The 12,219-nt window shown below is 27.7% G+C and overlaps 1 protein-coding gene across 1 annotated transcript in view; it reads right to left on the bottom strand.

Moving 5' to 3' along the window:
* The window catches only part of LOC123010213 (tubby-related protein 4), a 41,090-nt gene extending 29,136 nt beyond the window's left edge, over positions 1–11,954 (bottom strand). The window contains exons 1-2 of the mRNA XM_044406917.1: positions 11,685–11,954; positions 2,371–2,535 (exon numbers count right to left, since the gene is read on the bottom strand). Of these exons, the coding sequence (XP_044262852.1) occupies positions 2,371–2,535; positions 11,685–11,780 (261 nt within the window). The 5' untranslated portion in view covers positions 11,781–11,954. The remainder of the gene's footprint in view (positions 1–2,370; positions 2,536–11,684) is intronic.
* Between the last annotated feature and the right edge of the window lie 265 nt (positions 11,955–12,219).

The raw sequence follows: 12,219 nt of genomic DNA, 5'->3' as shown, positions 1-12,219 counted from the left end.
GAAATTATTTGTCAGAAAATGAAAATAATTATCTGGCAAATGGTTTCTTCTTCTTTTGCCGGGTCAAATAATAATAATAAAATAAGTGAAGTGAGGTGTGTCAATTTGTAATTTTTACAAAAAAAAGTCTAAAATAAATCGTGCGCGAATGTGAATTGGTAGTACTGCATTCCCAAAAATTACAAAGTATTCATAGGCTTTTTTCACCAATAAATCTTGACATATTTGCAGAATTTTCATAAAATTTTTGGTTTTTTTTCCGTTTAAAAAATCAAGTAGGGTACTAGTTGTTGACGTATGTCGTATCGTAGTTCGTATGTTATCAAAAAAATATTTTATAAAAATTATATTACTAAAACAACCCTAGCCCTTAAAATAAGACTTTAATATGCCATAGAAGTAGGTAATAGACACTTTCTTCAAGGTTAGAAATGTCAACATTACATATACGGTTGTAGATTACATACCAAGGTGAGTAATGCTTCATTCTAAGGCGAAACCTGATGAGGCGCGAAGTCAATGCTCTCTTTCTCTTATTTGCTCTTATGCGTTCTCTCTTTCTCTTATTATATTTATTAGAACATGTGTACATGTTTAAATTTCGCGCTCTTAAGCGCCCACAATCGTTTGACATTTATCTGAATTGTATTTGAATTTGAATTAGAAAAAAATTGCTGACTTTACCGGGGCTCGAACCCGTACCTATCTGCTGCAAAGCGGGAATTTTGCACTATAATAAGACAAAGTTTATTTTATTTCTGTTGTTAAAAAACAAGAAGTTCTGTTGCTGTTTTCAGTCTTAAACCAGATACATTTTTAAATACATATTTTCCTTCTTAGGGATCTAAAATGTGTTAAAAACATATTGATTGCTTTAGTTATTTTAAGTCAAATTTTCAATTTTTATTCGCCCTTAAGAGCCTATGTATAAGACAAATTTAAACACTTTTGAGGTAATGAGAGACTTAAATTTTCTGATTCGGTAGTTAAAATTTATTATTTCGTAATTAATTTTTTTTTTATTTTTTAATACGTCGATAACGAATTTTAAAACTTAATTAAAAATAAGTTATGCGTAACTTTAATTTAATAACGTATCGTTTGAAACAAAAAACCTTTGTTAAGAATTTAATAAATTTTGGTGGATGCGCCGGGCTAGAAATAAATATCAATGTTACAAGTCGTCTAAAAGTGAACGATTTTAAAATGATAGAAAATATTATTTTTGTTATTATTGATTTACTTAATGAATACAAAGACTTTTTGGCCAATTTCTTTCTTGTTGATAAATAATTAATAAAAAAATGTATAAGCAAAAATATTTATTTCGCTGTATTGTTGTATGCAGATTGTTTTTTTAATAAATGAAAACACATTAATTGCTATTTCTTAGAAATCTGCCCCTTAAAATAAAAGATGTTAGAAAAAATGAGTAATATTCTGGCAAAAAACAATTGATATAATTCAGAGCAAAGGCATATTTATCTCAATGAAATATCACAAAAATTGCTTTTGGTAAACGAATAATATGCCAAAAACTTCAACTAATTAAATAAAATCAATACTCGCTATGAAGCAAAATGGATATTCAATTTAAAGTTGAACATTTGACATGATTTACTTTACAAATGAAATTTTTTTTTAATTAAAAAAATTGTTATTAGTTGTGCACATGTTTAAATTTCGCGCTCTTTTGACATTTATCTGAATTGTATTGTGAATTAGAAAAAAAATGCTGACACCACCACACTGGCCGACAGTTTCTCTGCTCAAATCCAATATATTCATACATACACAACATTTTTCAAAACTTTATTTCTGGGTGTTTTGCACTCCTATGTGTGCATTTGGAGAAATTTTAAAATTTTTAATTTTCTCGATTCTTGGCAAAATTTTAATCGATTTTTGGCACTTCCAATTTTTTATTAAAAAAAATATTGTCTTGTGCACTTAACAACAAATGATCAATATCGCGTATGAATTTCAATGTAAAAAATTAATTTTTTGTCATGATTGTAGAAAAATATTATTTTTGAAACACGCTCTAAGAACGTTTAATTTTTTTTTGTTCCAAAACTAGTTGTACTTTTTCTAAAATTGTAAAGTGGCTATTTGCAAAATCAGTGTGAAATGTAAGAGTGAAAAATTCTAGAGACGCTTGTCGTATTGAATAATTTTAAATTTAACTAAGAAAGTGAACGCTGTTTGAATTAATGCAGTCTTGCCGTTTTTTTCGAGAAATTATAAGCCAAATAAAATTTTTGCTTTCTAATTTCGCTTTCTTTTGTTTTCAAAAGAACACTTGTTGATTGAATGAGAGTTAAAATCAATGAGCTTTCGGTCAAACGCACTTTAAAACTCTATTTTTACCTCAGATCGATGTCCCCTTAGATTATAGTTCGTCCTCAGCGGAAATTCAACGTTTTTCTTGCAATGCGACGTTGTAAAAGTCACCCCAACGATACCCCTAACGTTGCCTGTAGCAAGCCAGCCTTCTTGATAGTAATTTGTCCTGTTCAGTTTCCATCCTTCGTCCTGAAACAACAAAAATCGATGAATGAATTCTAAAGGAAGTTTGATTTTTCTAATCTTGTCGATGGTAATTTGTTATTTCCTGATTGGAACTGTCAATTTCAATTTCGTTGAGTAATTTGGTGGGAGTGGACCATGTTGATTTGTAATTTCCGCTAAATGAGGACCTTGCAATAATTAATCTCAAATTGGACAATTTCCACATCAAACTGTTAGTTTTTTTCAGTTCTAAGAGGACTCTTGACGATTTATTAAAGTGTAAGTCTGGTGCGATTTCCGACACGTTTTCTAATAAAACGAAATGAAAATTCTCCATCTCACTTTCTGCTAACTTTGGCCTAGATAGAAACTCTTTCATATTCACAAGTGGGACGTTAAACCAAAACTGTGGCCTGATTCGGAATAAAAGCAAAACTTGGGAAAGTTCGTCGATGGATGCTATAACGTTTTATGAGAGTTGACACAAAAATTCCAAAAATTAACAATAACAATTTTTTTAATTAAAAAAAATATTTCATTTGGAAAATAAATCATGTCAAAGGTTCAACTTTAAATTGAATATCCATTTTGTTTCATAGCGAGTATTGATTTCATTTCATTAATTAATTGAAGTTTTTGGCATATTATTCGGTTTCAAAAGCAATTTTTGTGATATTTCATTGAGATAAATCTGCTTTTGCTCTGAATTATATCAGTTGTAACGTGAATTATTTTTGCTAGAATATTACTAACTTTTTCTAACGTCTTTTATGTTTAGAGGAAGATTTCTAAGAATTAGCAATTAATGTGTTTTCATTTATTAAAAAACAATCTGCATACAACAATGTAAAAGCGAAATAAATATTTTTGCTTATATATTTTTTTATTAATTATTCATCAATAAGAAAGAAATTGGGCAAAAAGTCTTTGTGTTTACTAAGCAAATCAATAATTACAAAAATTATATTTCTTACCATTTTGAAAAACTTGTAACATTGATATTTATTTCTAGCCCGGCGCATCCATCAAAATTTATTAAATTCTTAACAATGGTTTTTTGTTTCAAACGATACGTTATTAAATTAAAGTTACAAATAACTTATTTTTAATTAAGTTTTAAAATTCGTATTCGTATTGAAAAAATAAAGAAAAAATTAATTACGAAATAAGTTATAACAGAAGGATAATACATAATTTTAATTACCGAATCAGAAAATTTAAGTCTCTCATTACCTCAAAAGTGTTTAAATTTGTCTTATATGCTCTTAAGGGCAAATAAAAATTGAACATTTGACTTAAAATAACTAAAGCAATAAGTTTTTAACATTTTTTAGATTACTAAGAAATAAAATATGTATTTAAAAATGTATCTGGTTCAAGACTGAAAACAGCAATAAAACTTCTTGTTTTTCAACAACAGAAATAAAATAAACTTGGCTCTATTACAGTGCATAATTTATTTATGCAAATTTATATTATTTTAAGTTTAAAAATCTTTTGAAAGAATTATTTCCGACTGTTTTAACAACTGTATGCTGATAGAAATGCCTTACAACATAAATTACCCTTTTTTTTAATAAAACACCATTTTTACATTCCTGAGTATAGTTTATAATGTCTCATTCATTTAGTCAATTTGATTTATTTACATATCTGACATTTGACAAATATCTATGTTTTTAAAAGACAATAAACACAAACACTAAAAAAATAAAATGTTATCTATTTTAAAAAAGACTAATTTTCAATAATTATACAGCTGAAAGATTAAAGATTTTAGCTACTATAAATATGTAAAGTAAATTGTTGTGTTACAACTTAACAATATCAGATGCAATTTTTCTTCAAAATTTTTTTTAAGTTGCTTTATGCTAAACAATACTATAGCTCAAAAGTCTGCACTTTTTTTTTAAGTACCAACAACTTTGTTTTTCCGACTCAGTTTGTTTTATCAATTTTCACAAGCAGTGTGTTTAAAAAAAAAACAAATTATTTTATAAGATATAAAAAGCCCACCCATGACAGTTTAGTTTAAAACAAACATTTTTATTCATTTCTTGTATACTTGAAAAAAATATTGTCTACATTTGGAACCACTATATAACTTTTCAAATACAGTCTGATTCACCAAAGATACCGAACATTACAAAAGTAAAATGCAACATACAATACAATCTATGTTCATATATAAATCTATGTAAAAGTTTGTCATCTTACGTGAGTCAACCTGTATTTTTATATCGCAAATACATTCTGTATGGGTGACTTTTAGCTCCAAAAAAATTTGTGTTTTTTTATTTCCGCTCAATTGACTTAAAACATGCTTTCCTCAAAACCTCTTTAGAAGATTTGTGGGTTAAAGTAAACGTTTCACGTCACGCGAACGCACTCTTCTCAATTTTTCTACACTTTCCTCTTAAAAGACGCTTTAATGACTGCTCGTCGAGTAAGTCACTATTTTGTACGCTGTACGAAAAATCGATTTTCCGACCCTCTGTCGCTGCATAGCGTAATGTGTTTACGTTCCTGACTTGTGAATAATGTAATTTCACATATAAAAGAGCCCAAATACCTGCACTTAGGCGTTTGTAATGCAAACTAACTTCTAACTTTAGAAGGGGGAGTTTGGACTTGATTAAGTGCTCGAATCGTCCCGAACTACGGTTAGATAAAAATAACCGATCAATTTATTCTCTAGATAAGAGGGTAGTGGATTAGGGAGGAAACGTCTTCTTTTGTCTAGTAATTGGTTTGGACTGGGAGGAAATTTGTACGAGTGTGGGTAGTGTGTAATTGTCGAGTTTGTTTATGGGGTGTTTTGTCTCCGATACAAAGATTAAAGCTCTGATAAATTTCCAAGTCGTTTATTTTATTAATATGAAAAAAACATGTTAAAAACACCATTTTTTCTGTAGTGAATCTTTACGATGTCATGATGTGGCAGTTTTAATGTCCTTGATTCGGGATTAATCCCAAAGCTGTGAAACCTTCAAAGTTGAAATAGGGGTCCAATACCACTGAAAATATCTCCTCGCGAATTCGCACCCCTATGCGGCACTAATAATGTTTGACATCGTCTTTAATCCGTAATGAACCTTCAACTCCCTAAAGCAAAACAACCTGCGATATGTCTATTTAGTTGCAGAGGGAAAATTTATGCAGGCTGGACCCCTTTCCTATTTTTAAGTAAAGTTTTAAAAAACGACTAAATTTTGTATTAGTCCAATTATTTAAATTCAATGATGTGCAAAAGATGTATGACCAGTTGGTGATGTGTGGTTTGTTAATGAAAGATTCTCATTGTTTGCAAACAGTTTCAAATTCATCAGTAAAAAAATTCTATTATTGTTGATTTTAGAGAAATGAATTTGTATACAAACAGCGAGTTGAAAAAGTCCATTAGTGATCTTTGAATGGTATAATTACAAAAAATTGTATTAGACATTGATAGATGCACTTTTAAAAAATTTATTACACAAAAACTAAGATAGCTAGAACAAATTTTTTCTTACTTCTGCAAAGAAGAAAGTACAGCTGTAGCAATTTTCTAGTGTTTTGCAAAAAACAAAATTAAATGGAACACCCAATTTTTTACTTTTACATCTATAAACTGGTAAATTGTTTATCAAAAAAAAATGATTATTAACTGATATTTCTTCCATCTCTTGTGCAACTGTGCACTTTTTGGCAACTGAAACAATAGTACTTATTTTTTAATGTTTAACGTTAAATATCTTTTTAGTTATTGATTATAAACACCTAAAAGTAAATAATTTTAGAAAGACAATTTAATAATCTTTTTAATGCAAAAACAATAAATAGGGTGTTCCATTTAAATTTTTTAAATTATTGAACTTTTAACAATCGTCTTCATTTTTTTATCTTTGCAAATGCAACACACTAAAAAATGTTATAACCTTATACATTATACCTTCTTCTTTGCGGTAGTAAAATATTTCTAGATCTTTTAGTTTTTGTGTAATAAATTTTCAAAAATTGCATATTTTCGTCAAAAAAACCGTCTTATTTTTAAAATGAAGCCAAATTGACCAATAAAAGTTTAACTTAAAAACAATGTCATAAAAATCTACATTTAAAAAACGCTAAGAAACATATGGTGTTTCATTTAAAAAAACACAAGTTTGTATTGTAACTTATTTTTGAGACACGCTGTATAGTTGAAAATAATTTTAGGCGATGGACTAGATTAGTATCTATCAATGTCCTATATAATTTTTATTTAATTTTACCATTTAAGACATTTTCAACTCGCTGGAGATACCCTGTATGTTTAATTAGTTAGTTTAACAAACAAGTATTATAATAACAAGCCAGTATATAAATTTAAAATAAACAACGTAATGTTAAAATATACCATTGCGTTAATAATTAATGCAGGTGTTTTTTTTGTTGTTGCAAATTAAAACAAATGATTTTAAGACAAAAGAGAAGAAAAACAATTACGTTAGTTATACAACAATAAAATTTATTTGAATCATAAACTTACCATACGTTTTTGTTATTGAACATTTCGCAAAGAATATTTACCTATTTTATAGCCAGCGTTATCGTAAAGCTTTTGATTAGAAAAAATCAATAGTCATAACGTTTAAAGGATTTCATTTCAAGAAATATTCCTTCTAATGTGTTTTTTACGAGAGAAACGCTTTCAAATAATAACACATAAAAATCGATGATTTGAAAACCAATTATCTGAAATTACAGAATTTGAGAAAAATAATTGTACGTCACAGGAACCACCTTGATCTATAAATTTTCTTCAACACAATAAATCTACTCGCTTAGTTTAAATCCGACCTAATAGGGGGAATTAGGGTGGCTCATATTTTATTTACACCCGTCATAACAAAGAATCAATCATTTCGTTCCTTTTTCTCTCCTTTATAAGCACCCTACTTTATTAATTTCATAAAACTTTTGTTACATATTTTTTCATTTTTAATTTTGATAATTCGGGTCGAGGCGTGACAATGGATGCATATCCGGATCCATTATAAGTCGATGAAATATGGTGAGGGTGCGACAAACTCATCACCCTTATGATCACATTATTTCACTTGTACTTGCGACCTAGATAAAAATTTATAAATAGATTGTCCGAGCACTTCAATCATTGGCGAGGCAAGGTGTCATCTTGTCAAAGTGGAAAAATAATAACCGTAGACGATGGAAAAACAAATCATTAATGACTAAAGAAATTGCTATGAAATTCGATATTTCAGCGTGAAAATGCGAACACGGGTGGAAAATTCACGTCCTGTCTTATTTTAGAACCCCCATCAAGCCGGGTTCGCAAAGAAAGAAAATTAGATCAACTACGAGTATAATCACCGAGAGATTTGAACGTAAAATACAACAAATTTTATAAGAAATGATTTAATTTATATTTATATCAAATTTTAATGTAAAACTGTCCGTTAATCAATTTATTACAAATTTTATCCACAAACGTCACAAGTGACTAAAAGTTACAAGTAAAAGTAATTTTTTTTATTATTTTCCACATTTAGCACTACTAACTGCACTAGTCATGCATAGTTAAATTAATGAACAATTTCAAAAATTTCGACACAAATTCCGATACTGACGCGTGATGTTTAAGCATTATTGTAATGTTAATTTATTGCTAATTATAGTGTTATTCTTTACTCTCGATCTGAATGCGTTTGCGGATAAAATAGTATATGTTATTCGGAGTAGAAATGAGTTTATGTGGCTCAGCTGAATTATTTGCCTCACTACGTTTGGCAAAACGCCACAAAATTTGTCACTTTTACTCCTAATAAAATAATATACTACTAAACGCTTTAGAAAAATTGATTTCAAAATTGAGAATTTTGATTCTTTGAAAGTTTTGAAGTAGAAGATTTTAAACATTGCCGAGTAATAGAAGCTTTAAATTATTTTAGATTAAGTTTCAACAAATGATAAAATAGAAGATAAACGTTTAGACATAGAAAACTGATTTTTCACTACGCTAAAATATTGGTATCAAAACTGGTTTCTAAATTTTTCCGTGCTTATTTAATTAACACCGCACTGAACTTTATCACAAACTGAAATAATGTGTCAGTTCTAATTTGAAAAATGTTTTTTATGCTATCTGAGTTTATGTGGGTACAAAACATTAAACAAATTTTCATTCGTATAATGGGGAAATTAATTATTTACTAGTTTACAATCTTTATTATTTTGTAACTCCTTGTACTTGATATAAACTTTGTTTGTTTTACGGTATCGGTACTACTAGCAATTCCATTCTTGCCAATATTTCTTTATTAATAATAACAATTATTATTAATTAAAAATTATTTTTTTAAAACATATTTCTCAGAAAAGTTTTACTGAACTTTAATTATTCAAACAGTTGTAATTTATTTTTATCGATTATCAATTATTGACCAATCAAATATTAAAGCCAATGTAATTTTTACTTCATTCTTTTTATCCTCATTTCGGTTATTTTCTTCTCTCCGACGAAATGATAAGTTTTATGTGAATGAAATTATCGTTAACCTAAAAAACTCTAAACATCCATTAGTTGATTTTTCTCTAATTTGAGAACTAACGACCCATAAAACAGCAAACACCAACACTAGTTTATTAATTCATTAATTAAATTCAACTACATTTTTCTAAAAAGCTAAAGACATCTAATTAAAAAAATACAGCCACAATTTTCAATTGTAATTTAATTTAATCAAATGAGTCCATAAAACAGCTGTTTTCGGGAGCGTATACAAAAAAAAATTAATGTCTCTTGTAATTTCAGAGATTAACAAAATTGGTTCAAAAATAGGTATATGACAAGAATTCATCTATCTTACATACTTTTTTAAATTCAGGGTGATACATATAAGTTTAAATAAAATATTCACAAAATACAAAAATTATATTTTTAGACTTTAGACATCATTCACATACAACCTGACAATTAAATTACTCAAAGTTGATGTTTGTATTTTCAAAAAATATCCAAATGATAAGTCAAATTATTAAGTCTTATAAATAAGCAATTAATGATTAATTTTGTTTTCAATGTTAGTCATACTTGTAATCATTCTGTATGCTAATAAAAATTCAAAATTTATATACAGCATGATTCAAAAGAATCGCACAATCACTCATGTGAAATTTTAACCATTGAATTACTCCTAAAACTGCAAACCAAAATGTTATACCCTAATGAATTATAATTAATCATAATAATTATAATAAATAATCATAGGATATACAACATAAAGATATACAACTATTTCCAAAAAAGTATTTTTATTATTTCATCAAATATAAGTTGTAATTTTATTTACATAAAGGCTTATTATTAATATTATTATTATTAAATATACAGGCTGTTCCGTTTATATTGTTACAAATTTAAGAAAGAGATGGAATATTCAATTTTAAGACAAAAAAGTACTTTAACTATTTCGGCTGTAGTTTCTTGCCACTTTCAGCAACAAAATTTCGTAGTTTTTCAAAAAAAAAGATCTTTTGCGTTTTTTCGATACAATTTACTGATTTTTAGTAAAATCAGTTTTAAAATTTATATTAGAAACCATAAAGAGCATAAAATTTAAAAATTAAATTCGTTTTACCGTTTAGAACGCCCCTAATTAAAAATTTCGACATTTTATCTTGGAATTTGTTTAGGTGTATAAAGCTTATCAGCTGTACTAAATTGGTGATAATAATTTATAATAAATAAACATAGGAGTAATAATTAAATAATTTCAAAAGCATATTTGCGTTTCCTTTTTAACTCACCTTATATTATTTATTTATTTTATTTGTTATTTACAAAGATATACAACTATTTCCAAAAAAGTATTTTTATTATTTCATCAAATATACAGCGTGTTCCGTTTATATTGTTACAAATTTAAGAAAGAGATGGAATATTCAATTTTAAGACAAAAAAGAACTCTAACTATTTCCACTGTAGTTTCTTGCCACTTTCAGCAACAAAATATCGTAGTTTTTCAAAAAAAAAAGATCTTTTGCGTTTTTTCGATACAACTTACTGATTTTTAGTAAAATCAGTTTTAAAATTTATGTTACAAACCATAAACAGTATAAAATTTAAAAATTCAATTCGTTTTACCGTTTGGGACGCCCCTGATTAACACATTTTATCTTGAAATTTGTTTAGGTGTATAAAGCTTATCAGCTGTACTAAATTATAATAAATAATCATAGAAGTAATAATTAAATAATTTCAAAAGCATATTTGCGTTTCCTTTTTAACTCACCTTATATTACTAGTTTATTTTATTTGTTATTTATAAAAATAAACAACTATTTCCAAAAAGGTATTTTTATTATTTCATCAAATATACAGGCTGTTCCGTTTATATTGTTACAAATTTAAGTAAGAGATAGAATATTCAATTTTAAGACAAAAAAGTACTCTAACTATTTCTGCCGTAGTTTCTTGCCACTTTCAGCAACAAAACTCTAATTTTTTTTTTCTAAATCAGTTTTAAAATTTATGTTACAAATCGATTCAAAATTTCGACATTTTATCTTGGAATTTGTTTAGGTGTATAAAGCTTATCAGCTGTACTAAATTTTATAATTTTATTTATTCTGAAATATTGGGAAAAACTCTTTAAAAAATGTAGTATTTTTAGAAACATGTTTATAGGGAACTCTTGTCTTAAAATTAAATATTCTATAAATATAAAAATCGATATTAAAAAAGTTTTGAAATAAACCAAGCATTTTGAAACAAAAGTTCATTATGTTACAATTAAATGACGTTTCTAGAGAAAACACAAAAGCCCACTTAAGACACTTCATTAATATAAAAAACTTTGTACTTGAAACCTGTTCACTTTTGTTTTAACGTTTTGTGAACTTTTTGGAATTTATTTCAAACATGAAGGAACAAAATAAAATTAGTGTTTCAACAAGTTGATAAATAAAGAGTTAATGTTTATTTGTAATAAATAATAGTAAATAAATGTTTACCTGGTGTATACTTACCGTCAATTTTGTTAGTATAAATAACTCATGAATCATAAATTTGAATTTATTAGAATATGGTGGATGCGCCGGGTAACACACTGATATTCTAAATTATCAAAAAAAAAACCTAATTTACATTTAAATGAGAAACAAACATTTTTTTAATAAAAAAAGTCCCTTACCTCTGGCAGTTCATCAGGCACTTTTCCCATCCATGTGAGCGAAAGAATGGAACAATCACTTTTCGCATTGATGGTCCTCTCAAAGTGCAGGTGCATGATAACCTACGATTTTCCTCACACACTCACATGTTGACGGAATAGAAAAAAATCTTGTGTTTTTTCCATTCGGCGCCGTGTTTATGTCTGGATCTGGTAGTGTATGTAACTCACTGTCAATCGATTTAAATGTCAATAAACATATGGGAGCTGAACGGACAAACGTCTACACCTCAACATCTCAAGACTTATATTGATTTCGATTTTCGGGGTAAAATCGTCAGGAATAAGCTGCGAGCTTTCAGCGGTGGCGCATTTTACAGCAAAATTCGGGCGCATGCTCGGAAATCTACGGATACATTTCACCCTTCAGGAGGCGACGGTTCATTATATTCGTATTAAGGGAAAAAACCGGTATTAATATTGCCCTTTTGTAATAACACACGTGAAAAATAAATTAAGGGAGGCATGACATTTAATAAATTAGAGAAAAACACAT

The sequence above is a fragment of the Tribolium madens genome, unplaced genomic scaffold, assembly GCF_015345945.1.
Source record: "Tribolium madens isolate multiple individuals breed KSU strain unplaced genomic scaffold, Tmad_KSU_1.1 Scaffold_7;HRSCAF=85;Tcas5.2_LG10, whole genome shotgun sequence".
In the NCBI taxonomy this organism is placed as follows: domain Eukaryota; kingdom Metazoa; phylum Arthropoda; class Insecta; order Coleoptera; family Tenebrionidae; genus Tribolium; species Tribolium madens.
The sequence above is the reverse complement of the archived record's forward strand: the minus strand, read 5'-3'. Positions and strand labels throughout refer to the sequence as shown.